Source organism: Cyprinus carpio, chromosome B11, assembly GCF_018340385.1.
Source record: "Cyprinus carpio isolate SPL01 chromosome B11, ASM1834038v1, whole genome shotgun sequence".
Classification (NCBI taxonomy): Eukaryota; Metazoa; Chordata; class Actinopteri; order Cypriniformes; family Cyprinidae; genus Cyprinus; species Cyprinus carpio.
The window spans coordinates 9198018-9218345 of NC_056607.1; the positions used below are offsets into that span (position 1 = coordinate 9198018).

The 20328-nt window shown below is 34.9% G+C and overlaps 2 protein-coding genes across 4 annotated transcripts; one reads left to right on the forward strand and one right to left on the reverse strand.

The window, feature by feature from the left end:
- Positions 1 to 10835: 10835 nt before the first annotated feature.
- snrpe (small nuclear ribonucleoprotein polypeptide E) lies at positions 10836 to 12364 on the reverse strand. Of its 2 annotated transcripts, XM_042733779.1 has the most exons (6): positions 12294 to 12364; positions 12149 to 12203; positions 11842 to 11868; positions 11381 to 11443; positions 11158 to 11236; positions 10836 to 11052 (listed from the first exon to the last, which is right to left on the reverse strand). In XM_042733779.1, exons 2-6 carry the CDS (start codon positions 12200 to 12202, stop codon positions 10997 to 10999), a joined length of 279 nt encoding a protein of 92 aa, XP_042589713.1. In that variant the 5' UTR covers position 12203; positions 12294 to 12364; the 3' UTR covers positions 10836 to 10996. The 2 variants fall into 2 exon arrangements, with proteins under 2 accessions (XP_042589713.1, XP_042589712.1); XM_042733778.1 differs by having other exon boundaries at positions 12149 to 12341.
- Positions 12365 to 12941: 577 nt separating this feature from the next.
- On the forward strand, positions 12942 to 19091 carry yod1 (YOD1 deubiquitinase). 2 transcript variants are annotated; one of them, XM_019112617.2, is made up of 3 exons: positions 12942 to 13041; positions 13630 to 13854; positions 15930 to 19091. In XM_019112617.2, the coding sequence occupies exons 2-3, from the start codon at positions 13647 to 13649 to the stop codon at positions 16625 to 16627; spliced, it is 906 nt and encodes a 301-aa protein (XP_018968162.1). In that variant the 5' UTR covers positions 12942 to 13041; positions 13630 to 13646; the 3' UTR covers positions 16628 to 19091. The 2 variants fall into 2 exon arrangements, with proteins under 2 accessions (XP_018968162.1, XP_042589715.1); XM_042733781.1 differs by lacking the exon at positions 12942 to 13041 and adding an exon at positions 13071 to 13154.
- Positions 19092 to 20328: the final 1237 nt, after the last annotated feature.

The window sequence follows — 20328 nt, forward strand, 5'->3', positions numbered from 1 at the left end:
CGGTTTATCACAGCCACTGTAAAGTTAAAAGTGAAGTGTGCAAAAAATGTAAACTCAATGTATTTTAATTATATTTACATATAACTGAATGAAGACTAAATTGTTTTCTGAACAATTTAAAAAGAAATGACTCTTAAATGAAATGATTTTTATAGGTTATTATGTGGATGACTTGAAATAAAACAAAAAGTAAAAATTAAATATATTGATTGTTTTAACCCCCCCCCCCCCCCCCCCCCCCACTCCAAAAAAAAAAAAAAATGAGGTGCTCAAACACACACAGCAATGTTTCAGTGTTTATGCTTTTTGGAGTTATCAGCCTATGAATGGTTTACTTGTGAACTTGCATAGAGTATGTTTCTGGCCTTAGATAACGCTGTTGGAACGTTTCCTCTGAGCTGCCAATGTCAGGACAGGCCTTTGTCCATCAGGAGACTGGCGAACCCAAACACTCTTCATCTTTCTGCAGAACCGTGGCATTTACAAATGCAAATGACTCCATAGAATGAAGACGTTAATTCAGTCTTTTGGAATACATCCAAGCGTTCTTTAGACCCCTTGTCTTCATTATAACACAGCCGGCCTGTCAGGGCTGTAAGATTCACTCTGTATTCTCCGCACTACACACTATGCCAATTAGGCAATCATTGTGACTAATAAGAATAATCTCACATTGTGGTTGCAAAAAATGGCTCATATTATAAAAAGAACTTTGGGAGCGGATATGCCTGTGTTCTCTCTTCCTGTTTGCTTGTGTGTAGATATGCTGTTTCTCCCCCACCTCACCTATTAAAGATCTTTATCAACACATGCAAATGCATCTCCTTAAAAGCATTATTATTGATGATTAATTTTATGTTTTCCCATTGCAGTGAATAAATCTGTTTATCTATATGCAGATATTTTAAGACTCAAACTTGTTTTTGGGGCTTGTTTGCAATACGTGAGAATGATAAGCTGATTAGAAGCTGCAAATTTAGGTAGTACTCAGTGTTTTACCACAGTACTTCAGTGATGCTATCAGGTAAGTTCTGGGAACATTCAGAATTCACATCAAAATGGCTTTTTTTATACGAAAAAAAACATATCGAAGCATTTCATTTCGCTTCCAAATAAGTGATTTGCCTTTTGAACCTTTGACATTTTATTGATTAACTAGGCCATTAAAGCTAATCATGCTTGTTCAATGTGGCAGCAGTGTGGAATTGTGGGAGAACAACGTAAACCACCATGAAATGATTATTTTCCTTTGCAACTGCTATCTGCGCTGCTTACTCTCCAACCAAAATGGCATTTTTGTCTATGTAGGCACTTCACATAAACCAACGTGTCCTCATAAAAAAAAGCTCAAAAATGTTGATGGGGAAATAATACTGAGCCAGATAGTCACTCAAACCGCATGGGAGGGAACCGGGGTGATATAGAACAGCAAACATGACAGATACTTGCCCAAAAACACATATGCGATAAGGTCAAGCGCATTATTTCTGAGAATTATCGGAAAGCCGCAACCTGTTCCGATTTCTGTTCCGTTGATTTCAAGCAACAAACGTGTTTGTTTGTGAGAAACATATGATGCAAAACATTCCTTTTCGACCGCAAATGCTCAGTGAAATCACAAGAATCAGGACTGCACAACCTAATTGAGGTAAAAGCAATAGCAAAAAAGCAGCAGGTGGTTTGAGAACCAAAAGGTTTGAGTGGCAAGTTGGGCTTCGTTTATTTTCAGGCCAATTACAAGCTTTTTGTGCAACTTGGCTTTCATCAAATATCTCGTACCTGAACAAAATGGGTTGAGAGGCTCCAAACAAGTTTATCTGATGGTGCTTTCAGGTTTTCGGCATTTCGATGTGCCAGAATTCTCTCTCCAAACCGGAGCAAATGGGTGAAGGGCATTAACCTCGACTGTTTCATGTCTGCTTGCTTGGAACTCACATTGTGGAATGAAAAACTCTAGAGAAACAAACATCACAGCTCTGCTTGAGCACTAAAGCAAAATATACAATCAATTATAAAAAGGAGTAAAAAGGATGTATGACAGAAAGACTATTGCACATGTTAAAAGGGAGTTGAATGCAAATGCCTCTACCCATAATGCAAACAAGCTGCAAAGAGGCCTTTGCCAAAATACTTTGCATACTCAATTTTACAGGAATAGTTAATCTACAAATGAGAATTCTGTCAATATTTATTCACCATCATGCTGTCGCAAACCTGTATTATTTTTTCTATGAAACTTATTAAAAATAAAACTGAACGTTGTAAACTGGCATCATGTCAAACTTGGTATGGTGCTTCAGGTTTTCTGCATACAGCTATCATAAGTTAAGATTTGAGATGTATTACACAAGTCAAATGGACTGTATACTCTTTTGTTATTCTTGGAACTTGACAGACATTTATGCATTTGGTTGATGTTTTTATCTAAAGTAACTGATGTTGTATTTAAGCATTTCTCTTTTCTTTCCAGTTCATACATTCCCTGGGAATCGAATCCATAACCTTGTTTGAGCTTGTTCGAACATATGACAGATGTAATCACAGTATAAACTAAAAACTCTTTAAAAAATACATTTTTTAACTGGCATGCTTGCATATGCCATCAAATTTGATTTTATGGTGCTTCAAATTTGATCTGATTTCCTCAAAAAATACCTGTGATGCAGTGCACATTTTGTATGGACTGTTCACAATACTTTTATAGTGATTTTTGTTACTTTTGTAGTTTGACAGAAATTTCCATGCATTCATGCATGGAATCAAACCCACAACCTTACTGTCATTCACGCCATGCTCTACTGTCCGAACTACAGAAATGCAGAAGAGATGTGATCACACTACGAACATAAAACTTCTAAACTGGAATGTTTGCATATGAAGACAATGATTTCAAACTTGCTATAGTGCTTCAGATTTGATCTGATCTATGATATGGCCTCAGAAGATTTAAAATTTAGCACACAAATCATTTGGACTGCATTTTTGGCACTTCTATAATGTTTTTAGAGCCTGGCAGATATGTAAATTTATGCATTTGGTTGACACATTTCTTTGAGAGCAATGGATATTATATTCAAACATTTGTTTCCAGATCAGATATTTCCTGGGAATCTAACCCTTAACCCATAAGCACCATTCACCATGTTTGAACTACACGAATGAAGGACAGGTGTGGTCACATTATCAACTAAAACCTTTTTTAGAAAACTTCAACTTTTACACTGGCATGCTAGCATCCTGGACCAATGATGCCAAGCTTAATTTTTGACCTGTTTTACACATAAAGCTATTATATGGCTTCCAAAACATTGAGATCAAGTTATATGGACTATTTTTATGGTACTTTTATAATGTGTTTTAGAACAGACATTTATGTGTGTGCATTTGGTAGATGCTTTTAATCAAAGCAATTGCATTCAAGCATTTATTTTTTCAATGCATGCATTCCCTGGGAATCGAACCAACAACCTTGGCATCGTTATATCCATTCCCTACTGTTTGTGCTACTTGAGCAGAGGAAGGTTGTGGTAACATTAGCAACAAAAAACTCTTTAAAAACTCAGTCTTTTTAACTGGCATGCTTGCATGCTTCCAGCTACAAACAGATTGTAACTTTTTTTGCACTACAATCTTTTTATCTGCACTGTTTGTTCACTTCACCGGTTTGCACTCTATCTGCCATGTGCCTTGCGCTGCTTTACTGCTTGCAGCTATAATTTAACTTTATTTTTGTTTTTATAATTTTTTTTTACATGCCCTTATTTGTATAGTTGTATTTTATGTTTTAGATTTTATCTGTATCTATCTGGATTTTTTGTATGTAACATGGGTCTGAGAGTAACGCAATTTCAATTCTCTGTATGTATGTACTGTACATGTGGAAGAATTGACAATAAAGCAGACTTGACTTGACTTGACTTGCATCCAGTATTAATCTTGTCAATGGCTTCAGAAATGCCTGGGAATCAAACCCATGACCTTGACGTTGCTAGTGCCATGCTCTAAAATGAGCCGATACTGATTTGGAACAACATGTGAATTTGCACTATAAGCCACAATACATAGTCAAACCATCCTAGATCAAGACCACGTTGCCCACTAGGCCACCAAACTGCAAGCACAAACACATGCAGTGCATGTCAAATTGGCGTTGCATTCAAGTCTGCCAAGAGATTCCAGCTCTTGCTATTTTCAATTTGCCATGGTAAACCCAGGTGACAAGGCACAAGTTATGCCCCACTCCCTCCTTTTCTCCTTTTAGAAGCCTGTCTGGTCCAAAACCACCCACATTTCTACTTTAGCACTTGTGCAAAAAAAAAAAAAACAAACAGTAGCGAGAATAAAGGGCCGGCTCACGGCAGGGGCTGAAGGGAATATTGGCAGTGCCGCACACAAAGGCTGCCCTGAAAATAGCCCCCTAGCACAATGAAACCTGCCACTCTGTCTATGAGATAATGTCTAATTGAAAACAGTGCTGCCATTGTGCCGCTGTCACCGGCCTATTGTCCAAAGCCTACCCCCCCCACTCTGCACACACTTTTTTTTCCATTGACGCGGCGCGATTGTTCCCTGCCATTGTGGCACCCGCACCCCTCACTCTCTCTCTGTATTGTTATAATTTCATTACTCGTTTGTTTTTTGTTCCACATCTCCTTTTACACCCCTGCAGGTCTTTTGTTCTGTACATTTAGGCACTTCATACTGAATTGCCAACACATTTTGTGTGCGTGCATATGTGCATATATATGTGTGTGTGTGCAAAAGTCTACCTCGCAGACAAAAAAAAAAAAACTTCCATGAAAGGTGGAAAAGTGACCAATTTTAGAAAACATAAGTGAGAAGTTTAGAGTGTGAGTGTTTACCACAAAAAGAGCAACAACATATTCTATTCCAAAATGCACTAAATTACATAAGTGTTACTCTGTAGTCTGTTTGTTTAGGGTCATTTTAAAACTGGTGCCTTTTGGGTCCCTCATTAACATATGTACGATTAATGACTTTAACAATGAAAATCTGATGCCAACTTTCACCATGTGTTATTGAAATATTGAAAGCATCAAAACAAATCCAAAAAAAAATTTGTTTTGCATTTCTTTTAATAAGGATTTGGACTAAAAATGTATCTTAAAAAAAATCTATTTAAATGTAAAACTTTGTTACCATAATTTTGTAAGATCAGATTTTCTTTATGAATCATACCTTACATTTTCATGACTTTGAAAAAAAGGTTAATAATGTTAACTGTAATTAAGCTGTAAAATTGTCTTTGTTTCCTATAATTATTACAAAATGTATTTCAAATTCATTACTTTAGATTGAGATGGCACAATGCAGTTAAACAACTGAAAACATTATGCATTTCACAGAATGCTGTAAAAAGAGAAAATGAGCCCTTTTAATTGAATCACCATTAGTGCTAAGCACATGCGATTGCTTTCATGTTATCTGTTTTACATTTGTATACTGTTGAAAAGATTACATAGAACAGTGCACTGCAAAGTACACCCATTGACCAGCAGTCCCTTGATACCCGCTATCATCACTGATCATCTGATGATGCTGAAACATGGAAATGTCTGAAGCTTGTTCATTATTTATTTGCACAAAGCCTGGCCTGATTTGGACCCTCTTTCACACTCTTTCAAAGTCTGGACCTTTGCCCAACGGTGCCACAACCATTTCAGCCAAAGTGAGTCACAATGAAAAATGCTACAAATGTTTCCTTGGGTGAAAATGAGAAACAAAAGCCCTTATCGGACTTGCATATTATTGTATGTGTTAATAGGAGAAAAATGGAGGTATTATGTATTACGACCAGACTGTTAAAACAAGATAAGCAACATGTTCACAGGTCACTGCCAGAGCGCACAGAACGCTTTGGTGGAGTGTCACCTACGTGTAAACAGCATTTACATACACACACACACACACACACACACACACACACACACACACACACATATACCATATATATATATATATAATATATATATATATATATATATATATATTGTAAAAGGCTTCCAGCAGTTTTTAAGAACACTTTCATTTGGAGGCCAGCCATTTGTAATAAATTTTCTAAATATTTATTTTAAGTATTAGTAATAATGAAAACACTGCTTCACGGATTATTTTGTTTTTATTATTATTATTTTATTAAATAACAAGTCTCCAACCTTATCAAATCATAAACTTGTAAGCTATTTTTATTTTATTAATTTTTTTGTTTTCAAAAGACGTCCTGCAGTTTTTGTTAAGTGCACTTTTATTTGTAGGACAGCCATTTCTCAAATATAATTTTTTAAATATATTTTAGTACTTTTTTCAAAATATATAAAGTAATATTATAATAAATAACTGTTTCACTGATTATTATTTATTATAAGGCTTGATATAGAAAATATATAGAAAATAAATAATAAATTAAATAATATATATATAAGAATAAATTAAATATTATTAATAAAAAACTGCTTCAATTTAAAAAAAAAAAAAAAAAAAAAAAAAAAGCTCTCCAACCTTGAAGTAATTATCTAGACACTTATGTTTTTTTTTTTCAGAAGTATAAGTGTCAATTCTCACACAATACATCATTCCATTAAGAAATGACAAAAGAGTCATTTACAAAGGCTTGGCACTGGAAAGATTTTATGTTTCTTTGAGCCTCTATATGAAGTTTTTTCGTCCTCAGTTCAGAACGATGAAAACAAACAGGCCATCACTCTTTCCAGACAGAGAGGATGGCAGCCAGATAAATTGCCTGAAGTCTTTTAAAATCCCTATTTAATGTGAAAGCATCTCCTGTTTGGATACGCAGATGCTATTCTTAAAGTGAAGAAAAACATCATCAGAGTCCAAACACGTGGGAGTGATCCAGACAGTCAGGCTTGAGTTGATGGTGTGGATGTTGAGGGCAATGCAGGCGCACAGACTGAACTTGTCCCGTCGGAGCCGAGGTCGAGAGGGAGAGAGAACAAAGGACACGCTCACAACAATCACACCCGCAGGAACAGGAAGGCCCCTCAGGAGCTCCCGGATGGTAATCTGACCTGGGCAGTGTTTCCGACGGCTAAACCCAGCAAGAGCTGACCTGCCTCCAAAGCGTTTGGTTGGTTTCCCACAGCCTGGTCATGGCAGAAATGCACTGTCTCTTTGGTTTTTTTGACTGGGGTGAGAGGAACGGAAGAGCTGTGTCTTACTGTAGGATGGGATTTGCGTAATATAAGGAAACTGGGTAAAGAAGTGTGCGTGGAAGAGAATGAGTTGAAAACCACAGCAGCCACATCACACCTACAGAAATAAAAATTGTCCAAAAGGAACAAAGGGCCTACCATTATAGCCTATTAACATTATTGAAAAAAATTAAATAAAACATAATTACTCATACATATACATGTATGACGTTTCCCCATGCATTCTTGTTTTCTGTTCCTTCTTTTGGTTTATTTTTGCCTGTTTGCTTATTTTTAGCATTTTTTTTTTTTACATTAGTATACTGCATTGCTGTCACATGACCCAATCAAAGAACATGTGACTGGAATCCAGTTCTAAAATAGTTAAGACAATTCTGTCTTTAAATTCGATTTGACATTTTAAAAATGATCCCAAAATACTTTTTTGTGCACTTCAGGTCTTTTTTTTTTTTTTTTTTTGCAAACTGAGCACAATGCATTGTGGGATTGTATAGTGGGACTTTAACACAGTGTTATTTTTGTATCACTGAGATACTATCATCGCTTTTTTAGACATTATTTTAAATTACTTACTTTTATATTCTCTATTTTCATTGTCATTTTAGCTAAACTTTTAATAAAGTTTGTCATTTTGTTGTGTGTTTTTGACTTTTTTTTAAGTGTCTATATCATTTTTGTTATTTTTTTATATCAGTTTTATTTATAAAAAGCTAAACTCAATAAAAATGAGAACTAGCTGAGAAATAAAAACAGTTTATGTTTTAAATATCAGTTAATGTATATTTATTTGAAGTAGCTGTTTTTTATGATTTTAGTTATATTCATAATAACACTGTACTACACAATTTAGTAACTCTATCTTTCAGATGTATTCCCTAATCACCAAAATTATGCATGATAGCATATACCCATGCAAATAAAAGAACAAAACGTAGGGCTATCATTTCTCCATTGGGATTTGGTAGATGACATCAGTTAAAAAGGATTGCCATTCAATAAAAACAAGTTATTATATTTTTCTAGAATAATGCACACCATTGAATTGTTCACAGGAAGACCATGAAGGTGTAGGCCTATAAAGAAAGCAACTTTAAGTTCAGTTTAGTCAGTTCTGGAAATACTGGACACGTTCATTTTCATCTGCATGTGAAAAAAGGCAATTTTGAGCATTTAAAGCCCCCCAGAAAGATGCACACCGAATTAATACTGAAAGAAAATTCACAAGGGGATCGACTTTATGCAACATTACTGTGGTTGAAGCCACAGTGAACGACTAAAAGCGTGTGGTCGCAGTTATAAAGTGAGCTTAAAGTCTCTGGAGTCAGCAACTGACTTCCTCCCGATGAGCTTCAGAGCTACATCTGGTTCTCCGGCTCTGTGCATACACGCAATGCTCGTACTCGTGATTTAGATACCGCTTCCTCCACAGGCTGGCAGTCAGTCCCTATCTAGAGACTCACCAACCACTGCCTCTGACTTCAAAGTCACAGCTCTCCTGTTCTCTGGCAAACCCATCTGAGCTCTGCTGACATGCTGCTGTTTTCATATTTCCAGATTTTTATCAAACTTCCCCTTGAGGAAAACGACCGTTATTGAAATCTAAAGCTTTAAGCTTAAAATTAGTTGTTGGGGGATTTGAAACTTATACCACAAACTGAAGCACGCAATAAGGTTCAGATAAAGAACTATGCAGATGTAGTGTATTCATCTCTTGAACAATCAGTACATACTGATTCAAAATCACTTTAGTGCACATATCGCGTCATGATTGCAGCTGGATTGTTTTAAACATCGCTGAATTCAGTCATTTGTGACCCTGGACCACAAAACCAATCATAAGGGTCAATTTTTCGAAATTGAGATTTATACATCATCTGAAATATATAAGCTTTCCATTGATGTGTGGTCTACATATATATATATATATATATTAGGGCTGTCAAATGATTAATTACGATTAATCACATCCAAAATAAAAGTTTTGTTTAAATAATATATGTATGTGTACAGGGTATATTTATTATGTATATATAAATACACACACATAAATTATATATTTAGAAAATATTTACATGTATATACATTTATATATTTATATTCTTATATTTTATATTATATATAAATATATTTAATATATAAACATAACATATTCTTCTTAAATATATACATGCATGTGTGTGTATTTATATATACATAATAAATATACACAGTATACACACATATATTATGTAAACAAAACTTTTATTTTGGATGTGATTAATCGTGATTAATCATTTGACAGCCCTAATATATATATATATAAAGAAAATTGCCTTTAAAGTTGTTCAAATGAAGTTCTTAGCAAGGCATATTACTAATTAAAAATTAAGTTTTGATATATTTACGGTAGGAAAGTTACAAAATATCTTCATGGAACATGATATTTACTTAATATCCTTTTTGCATAAAAGAAAAATCGATCATTTTAACCCATACAATGTTGGTTATTGTTACAAATATACCCATGCTACTTATGACTGGTTTTATCACATTAATTTTTTATAATTGTTAAGAACCTTTAAGGGCAATGCGGTAGTTTTCATTCTGAAAACAATATTAAATTACTGTTTTTAAATATTTTATTATTAAGCCATTTTCTTTAAAATCAAGGATTGGAAATGTTCAACAGGTTATTAAATCATGTGCTGTTTTGGTTAAAAGCATCTGTTAACCTATTTAATCCCACCTGTAACATTTGTGGCTCAAAATTAATTTTAGAGTTTGAAAGGTCAAAAAAAAAAAAAAACACAACAACAACGAAAAAAGAACATCTCACTCTCTCCCTATCTCTATATACACATAAACAACAATCATTTAATATTATTTAAAAGGTCAGATGTATTAAAGGTATTAACTTAAGAAAAGTTATGCAGTTTGTTTCACTGGACTATATGAGTAAAATGCACTTATACAATACAGTGGGGAAAGACAGCCAAAAATGCAAAACTTACTTTTTTTCATTTTTAAAAGGTATAAAAAAGGTGACATTTTTCAAAGGCGAACACTACAAAGACAAACTAATGTATTGCCCTCTAGTGGTTACACGGTTACCTGCAGACAGGTGTCAAACAAAGCAACAAATATTAAAATATGCACATATCTAAACAATTTAAGAAACAAAGTACCATGTCAGTGAGCAGTCATGCTCGGTTGCACAAAACATGCACTAAGTATTGGTTCAGTACAATTTTTACATAAGCAAGGATGCATTAAATTGATCAAAAGGGACAGTAAAGACATTTATAATGTAACAAAATATTTATATTTTAAATTATATTCTTTTAAAGTTTATATTAATCAAAGAAAAAAGGTATAATCTTTTTTTTTTTTAAGTAGCTGAATATTCAGTTTAGCCATCACAGGAATAAATGACATTTCAAAATAAATGATATATATATATATATATAAAAAAAAACTGTTACTTTAAGTTATGATATTTCGAAATACTTCTGTTTTAAGATCAAATAAATGCAGCTTTGGTGAGCAGAAAACATTTCTTTCAAAAAAACTAAACGTTTGAACTTTATTTATTTTCAGTTCTTTGAACATATTCTAATTGTCACTTTGTTTAATTCAGACACTAAAAACAATAGCCTGGAACAGTGAGGGAAAAAAAATATTTATTTTTGAGATTTAGAAAAGAAAAAAAAGGTTTTCACAATTTCAAACATGGGTCAAAATACCAAATATTGACAAATGAAAAAAAGTAAAACCAACAATCTAACAGCAAACAAACAATATCCAAATGAACTCCTAACAGACAATCAATTGGACACACTCTGCAGCAATGTGATGTTGTCTCCTTTCAACATAATCCGTCCTATTGGAGAGATAAAATATGTTTAAAGTCATATCGTGCTTACATCAAACAAAAGTTATTTCTCAGAAATGCATGACTCGCCAGTATCGCAAAGTTCACACTTACCCAGTGGCTTCCTGTTCTTGGTCTTCATGTGAACCTCCTCTGCATCATCCAAAACCAAGTTCATATACTCATCGAATCCTTGAAACATAAACAAAGAAAGCAAATAAGAGTTATTTATTCACATGCTTGCATGATATTGTTCACAAAATGATCTGTAAAGATGAAAATGAGCTGTGTGGAAAGAGTAAAGCGTGTTAAATTTGAGTCTTGAGGGTTTACTCACAATGATGCAGCCTTCTATCCGCATGTTGACCTGTTCATACAGCCAAACCTGGATCCGAGAACGCTGCACACAAAGGGAAAAATATGAGCAACTCGCCATTTAGATTTTTATTTTGAACTTTTCGTTTATATTAGATTTTTAACTGGTCATTTAGATTTTTATGAGGATGACAAATACAAAAAAGCTGCAGGTAATGCTGTCCTAAAAATGTATAACCAATAAATAAATAAATAAATAAATAAAATAATAGTAGAAAACAAAAAACAAAAATGCATGGGGAAACCTCACATTTCATCAACACTTAATAATACATAATTAAATACATGTGTGTGTGTCTAATATATATATATATATATATATATATATATATATATATATACATATACACACACAGACGTACATTTGTTTACTAATGCATGTTAAATATATTAATAATATACACAATAAAATTATTAACTTACATTCTGTAGATACCTGAAAATAAGGTTCTGAAGGTGTAATTAAGGAAACAAACAAATATTAACAATAACATTATACTGTTATCAAATATAACCCATGAATAATTAAAAAAAACATTTTCATTCATTAGGAACCGATCAGCAGGACAAAACAAACCTGATGCATACATCTCAAATAACGTTACCGATCAAAGATAATTCCTAATACAATATGTTATACAATACAACATTATTAATATTACTAAACCGAAGTAACGTTATAGCAATACAATGGAAAAAAGCCAATAGAGTTGCGCGTTGTGAAGGATACAATGGGCTGCACCATGACCTTCTGAACCTTCTGTCCCTGTCCTCTGTACGCCATTCTTTCAAGCAATATCAAGATATTTTTTAGAAGAAGGTGATAAATGAAAAATTAAATGCAATAGTTATTGGCGCGGCAACGAAAAGCTCACGTTGTTTGCTGCTGCTTCAATGGCGGCGCAGTTCCGGAAACAGAATGACGAAGATAACACGACGCGTTGATTGTATGTTCCGCCTCTTGTGGCCGGGAGACACATCACAGCCCGGTGGATTCACACAAAATATTTTTATTACACAGAACGTTACATAATACACGACTGTAAAAACAGTTATATATATATATATATATATATATATATATATATATATATATATATATATATATATATATATATATATCTTATATAATATATATATATATATATATATATGTATGTATGTATATATATATATATATATATAAATTTATGTTTGTGTTTTTGTGTTTTTGTGTGTGTTTTTTTTTTTTGTGTGTTATATATATATATATATATATATATATATATATATATATATATATATATATATATATATATATATGTGTGTGTGTGTGTGTGTGTGTGTGTGGTGTGTTTGTATATATATGCATATATTATATATAACCAATCATATGAGATTGTCCAGTAATTCTACACGTTTTTTCACTATTTTAAATCAGTGTTTGCTGCCACTAGTCCATTACAGATGTCTCTGCGGTGTTACATATTAATTTTTAAAAGTAAAAATTTTAAATATTGATATTTACTCTAACATATCTACAACTTGTGTAGTTTTCAGGACGTATTACACAGATTGTGTGACGTAATACGCATGTTTCTGCTCTGTCAGTGTGTCGATTGTTGTTTTTAGAAGCATTCAGTGGTGAGTGACTTCGGCTAAGCTCCAAACTACGAATGATTTTTATTTATTAAGACAATATTTTCATTTATCTTTTAAAGCATGTTTTTATAGTGAAAGAACTTTTTAAATTTGAGGTTATATAATTATGTATCCCCTGAGCTTTTGTAACGTTATCTTTAGCCTGGCTAACAGTTAGCCTAGCTTAGATATTTGTCAACATTGTCTTTTATATTATTAAACACCCACTATTTTTAAGGTTACAAAGTTTAAACTAATAATTATATACGCATTTATTGCGTTTATTATTTTGTTCAGCTGTAGTGTTTTTTTTTTAATCTATTATATCTAGTTATACTGGAATATATGTTTTAATGTCGTTATCATATTCCTCGTTTCTTTCCTTATTTTTTTTTTTTTTTATGTTTATGTATTCATGTACTGTGTAAATACGTGCACATTTTCACCTGTTATTTAAATGAAATTGACATTGCTTTACATTGGTTTTTAGTCTTATAATTTTATTGTTGTATATGTCCTTGTTTTAAAGCCAAAATATAACTGCTTCTAAATTTCATATTCATTCAGCTCATGCACCTTTTCTGTGTTCAGAACTGAACAGGTACACGATGCTGCGTCTGCGCTGCAAGGCCAAGAACGGGACCCATCTGATGCAGGGCCTTACACACCAATCATGTGTTCAGGAGCTTAAAGATAAGATTGAGGAGCTAACTGGAATACCATGTGATGTACAGAAGATCATGGTAGGCTACCCTCCGTCCAGCCTGGATCTACGCAATGGAGAAGCCAACCTCAAAGATTACCCCATCACATCAGGTTTGGGTTTGCTTTGCATTGCATGATCTTTACACTTGATTTATTTGCAATGTACTATAGGATTAGTTGACCCAAAAATGAAAATTTGTTGAAAATGTACCCGCACTCAGGCCATCCAGGATTAAGATGAGTTTGTTTTTCATCAGAACAGAGAAATTTAGCATTACATCACCAGTGGATTAGGGCTGTGTATCACTAGCAAAGTCACGATACGATACATATCTCTATAGGCAGAGTATGGAGACAGATTAATCTCAAATATAATTCACGCAGAAAAACACGATTCACACATGCGTAAACAATTTCACATGCATGAAACCTAATCCACGTACACACAAAAAAAATTCAGGTGCGTGAAAAAAAAATATATATTCACAAAAAGCAATTCACATGCGCAAAATAAAATTATATATTCATAAAATACATTTCACAAATGCAAAACACAATTCGTAGATATACAACTGTGCACAAAAACATTTGAATGTTTTAAAATGTACGAGTGTCTGAATGTACAAATCGTCATTTACTACGAATCCACTCGGATTTGTGTGTGTGTGTTTTTTGAGACTTTCCTGGCAGAGCTCTCTTCCCACGTGGGTCTGTCGTACTCTTTAGCCATCAGATGCGAGCTTACCATTTAACCAATCATATCATAAGCCACTGAGAGTGCATCAGAAGCTCGCAGGCAATCGGGGAGACGTCAAGAGAGAAGCCCATAGAAGCCCTGGCGTTACATTTTAAAATACTATACAAAATAATTAATCAGAATACTTACTCCTGCTCACTCACGCCAAAGAACTCCCCGCTCAAGCTCGCCGTCTCTGCAAGATTAACGATGGCAGTTTGCACGCACAGCTACTAGAAGATTTACATCTGTCAGACAGGTTGCTGACGGTCATCAAGCTTAGTTTGAGTCTGCGCGTCAGAAACGGAAGTTCTAAAAATCGCTAAAAATGGGCTTCACTTGTCTCAATTGAGTTCCAATTGGGTCGCTGTGTCCATTTCTTTTACTGTCTAGGGATTACTGATGTAAAGGCTTAATTTCCGTTCTAATTAATCCATATTGCGCAAAAGGTGCGCAGAATTGTGCTCATTGAATGCACTCTCGGTGGCTTATGATATGATTGGTTGAATGGTTAAGCTCGCATCTGATTGGCTAAAGAGTACGACAGACCCACGTGGGAAGAGAGCTCTGCCAGGAAAGTCTCAAAAACACACACACACACAAATCCGAGTGGATTCGTAGTAAATGACGATTTTGTACATTCAGACACTCGTACATTTTAAACATTCAAAGGTTTTTTGTGCACAGTTGTATATCTACGAATTGTGTTTTGCATTTGTGAAATGTATTTTATGAATATATAATTTAATTTTGCGCATGTGAATTGCTTTTTGTGAATATATATTTTTTTCACGCACGTGAATTTTTTTTGGGTGTACGTGAATTAGGTTTCATGCATGTGAAATTGTCTACGCATGTGTGAATCGTGTTTTTTGCGTGAATTATATTTGAGACTAATCTGTCTCCATAGGCAGAGCAGGCAGTTGACCTCTGCGTTATGAAGGGCCTCTATAACTGTACCATAGTAGTCTACAATATAAGTAATGCCGTATGTTCAATGTTAACATTGGGCAGTCTCCACCGATTGTTTGCATCTTGATTTTAGGCCCATAAATAATAATGTATTTGTTTTTGTTCTAGTAAACTTATATTGTAATGTACTCATTCTAATATATTAAAAAAACATCTTCACATTGCTGGTAGGTTATCATTGCACAAATTTACACTCTCTTAAGTATAACAAATAAAAATTAGAAGCATTCTAAACTGTGCGGTCTTCACTGTAGCTCACAGCACATTCAGCAACACAGAAACTTCTCAGCGCTGATTTCTCCAAATCTGCTCCAATGAGGAAACAAACTCATCTGCATCGTGAATGACAAGGGGCTGTGGGGAAACTCTCAGCAAATTTACATTTTTGGGTGAACTATTCTTTTAATTCTGTAGGCCTGTTTATAAAACCATCTTGCTGAGTTTCCTGTGTTGCTCATTGGTACGTTAATTGTTCCAGGAGACACGCTGATTGTAGAGGAGGAGAAGAACAAACCCAAACCCCAGTCACAAACCACTGTTACCAAAAGGCCTAGTCTTGACCTGTCCCCAATTCTAGAGCGGCACGTCGTCCCTGCCGACAACTCTTGTCTGTTTACCAGTGTGAACTACATTATGGAAGGAGGTGTTTACGACCCTGGGTGTGCACCTGAAATGCGTGCGCTCATCGCAGAGATTGTAGCTAGTAACCCCACCGCGTACTCAGAGGCAGTATTGGGCAAGACTAATGAGGACTATTGCTCCTGGATCCGTCGCGATGACACGTGGGGAGGCGCTATTGAGGTTTCAATCCTCTCAAAGTTCTACCAGTGTGAGATCTGCATCGTTGACACTCAGACTGTGCGTGTCGACCGCTTCGGCGAGGATGCAGGTTACACTAAACGAGTGCTGCTAATTTATGATGGGATTCATTATGACCCACTCCAGAAGGTGGTGCCCAATTCAGATATTCCCGCACAGACTGTTTTCTCCACCACTGATGATATAATTTTGGCCCAAGCGCTGGAGCTTGCTGATGAGGCGCGGAGGAAACGTCAGTACACAGACGTTAACCGCTTCACGCTGCGCTGCATGGTGTGCCAGACTGGCCTCGTGGGGCAGAAGGAAGCAAGGGAACATGCCAAGGAGACCGGCCACACCAACTTCGGGGAGGTGTGACGCTCTTCGCTCTGTTTTTGAAATCACCCCCACCTTTGCCGCATCACTGCCACACCACCTGACATGGTACCTGCTCTTTCTCTGCTGCCTGTTCCAGCTTGGTACAGTCCTCTACCTCACATTGTCTAGCGGCTTCGGAAGACTCTCACGTGTCGAGTTCCCCCAATAATTCAGTATTCTTTTAACTTTGGTTTACTCTTGAGGTTGAAGTATTAAATATGCTCGTGTTTTTGAATCTATTGCCAGATATGATGACAAAGCCGTATCTTCAAATCAAATTTTAAAGGGATTCTCCACTGACTACCTTATACACAATACTAGTATTAGGGAGAATTTCGCAAAACACATCCAGGTCATATTTCATTGCAGAATCAAAGAAGGGAAAAAAAAGAAAGACTGTGTATGAAATCACAATTCAAAAAATAATTTTAATCACGATTCAAGAAAATTAATTTAACTGTTAATTATTAACAGGCATCCTAAGCTATATGTGTGTTTATAGTTATTGATGCCTATTTTCACAATTCTCACCATAATTCTCATTTAATATTAGTAATACAGTACGATATTATAAAAGTATTCATACATAGTAGCATTAAAGTTAGGCTGCTTTTATATTTTATAGCAGTCATTTAATTGGAAAATAAGTAACTGTATTACATCTAATAATTTAATGAAAATGTCATGAAAATGATGTTAAAAATATCTTTATTCTTTTTTTTCACTGTTAAAAGTGACCTCACCCATGACCTCATGTAAACACTTTTCTGTCGTCTGCAGCTCAAAGATGTGTGAGGAACAGCTGTTTAACAGTGCTTGCTAAACTCTTGGTAGTATCTAACAAATAATGAAACTTTAAACAAGTGATCGCATAAGGCATAATTGTTAATTTTTAACATTAATCAAGTATGTTAATCTTTTCACACACAAAGTGCTTCTGTGGCCAGAGTAGAATTGAAAAAACGGTGGAGCACAGCTAAAAACATGCCTTCCATGATATCTAATTTACTCATGGCATTACGGTATTTATTATATTATCTGTCTTTTTAAGGTCATACGCACAGCTTCTGAACAATCGATGGCATTAGATGAAGTCTTAAGTTCACTGGCTCCATTGTACCTGTTACTTGAAATGGTCACATAGATCAAGTGTCGACTCTGAATACTCGATGCGGTATTTACACATTTTCAGTAAGCTAGTTAGCAAGTAAGCATGGATTTTAAGCTGAAGTGGACAACAATGGTGCTGATAGTAGAATCTCACTGAACTACTTTGTGAATCTGTAGATTTTGTTTTTCTTTTAAGGACATTTGTCTAATTTCTGCAAATGACCACACGAGATTGTTTTATGCAAAACGTGTTTATTCTCTCTCAAGTGACTATGACATATTGTTAGGAAGAGTGATTGTAGTGATTTTCGTTTTACATTTTAAGTGATGAAATGTTTCATATTGAACTTTTTCCTGCTTACAGGGCCGATATTAGAGATTTAGTGTAGCAAATTATCATAGCATTAGAGTGTGGATGAACTTTAGAGAGAAAACATCTTGTCTGATGATAATGATGATGATGTACATTCCCAGTATTTTTCAGTCAGGTACTATCCACACTGTTGTTTACTTGTTTGCAGACTTTATTTTGAAGAAATGGTGCCATTGTTAGGCTAAAGGACTTTTTTTTATTTTGCAGTGATTTTTCTAAATTTCTGTGATCAGTGTTACACTAAGGGGCCGTTTACACGACAATGTTTTCAGCCAATAACGGGAAACTTTGTATGCGTTTTGAGTCTGTTTGTTCACACGATAATGGCACTTTGGGGACTTAAAACACATGTTTTTGAAAACAGGTTTCAAGGTGCAGGTATTTGAAAACGCCACCATTATCGTTTACGTGTAAAAACCCTTTTATCTTTGAAAACGGTGACGTCATCCGCGTGCATAGTACGTGTTAGGTATGTAGACATGCGCAGTACGTGTTAATTTTAAAGGCAAGTGCGAACAAACATACTCAACAATGGCGGAGTACATGGTACTGCTGTTGCTGCTTAAGAGTTTGCTAACGCTTCTTCAGCAAAGTGTGAATTTACTTCACCAATATTACAACCAACAGCGGAGACGCATCATATACAACATATAATCTTCACTTCCCTACAGGTACTGTTTACTAACAAGGTGACAGCGCCAACTACTGACCTGGTATACGTAATACAGTATTTTTGGCCATTTTTGCAGAATTGTCTTAACGCGAATCATTTTGAAAATGTTGTGTATACTTGAAAATGTTGTGTATACGTGAAACCTTTTAAAAACGCAAGGGAAAAACTTTTACGTTTTTGACATCATCGTTGTCATGTAAACGTAGCCTAAGGTAACTTTGAGTGAGAAACTGCATGTACATCACTCATTGCTACAAAATCACTGGTTTTACTGGGTAATGATTAATAAACTTGAATTGATATAAATATTCTTGTGTATTGTTTGCCTAATTGTTAACTAATTAGTGTTGTTTACTAAAGCACACATTACTACTACTACTGCCAAACTTTAATCTTAGTGTTAAACTTTACCAAGCAATTTGTTCCATAACTCCTAAATTGAACCCCAATGTTGATAGAGTCTTGAATGCCCTAGAATAAGAAACCACCTAGCAATACCCAACACCCACTTAGCAGACAAATCCTACTATGTTTCCATCCAAAAACACTTTCATCATCCTCATGACAGTACATGCTGGTTTTGTCTCAAATCTAAAAGCTGCAACACACCAGTTTCTGTTCCGTGCTGAGTTATAAAGTCGAATCCTCTCATTATAACATACAGAGTACACACAATGCAAATAACAGATTGATCATGCAGAGCAGAGATTCACTGTTCACAACAGAACATTGTGAGATTGCGATGAACAAAGAGTGACAGCTTTTAAGTGATTATAAAGGGAGCGCTCTTTGGGAGGTTTAGGCTGTATAAAAAGGCTATAATCCATTCAAATGCAGAACTTTTATTTTTCAGCCGCACACACAAGTTTCGGGAATGACATCCACATATTTATGTGGAATTCAGTCTAGAAATAGCAGTGATTGACATAGTGATAATGGATGGGACAAAATGGGCCTGCTTCATATGCTTTTATTGTAGAACTATATACAAAAACAACAAAATACAAATGCACTAAATAAAATAATTTCATAAACGCATATTTACAAAACACACTTAACACAAATAAGTATTAAATAACATAATAAATACCTGGGGTGGCCAACCAGATTTCAGTGGGGGCCGGTGCCAGCCCTGGCCACCATGTAGACCAACCCATGACTAAATATCACTAAGAATATAGGAGAAGCCACTGAATATAATAATTTTAAATTTCTTGCACCTCAGAGTGAGCAGACTTAACACAATAAATGCTGTCAATGCATGGATGCTGCTGTTTGGGAACGCAGTCATGTAAGACAATTATACAGAAATACTTTGACGACAGACTTTGCCCAGGCATTTCAGAATGACCATAACAACTGATGCTGTGAACGAGATCGGTCCGCTGATAGTCAAGTCTACCGTCTCATAGCGCAAAGTGACGTGACTTTCTCGATGCGCATGGAGGAATTTATTCGGTAAATGTGTTTCCAGCATAGTTTATGCACATTTTTCTTACCAAGTTTATGCTACAAAATGTGCGCATAAGTTTTTTATGCTCATTT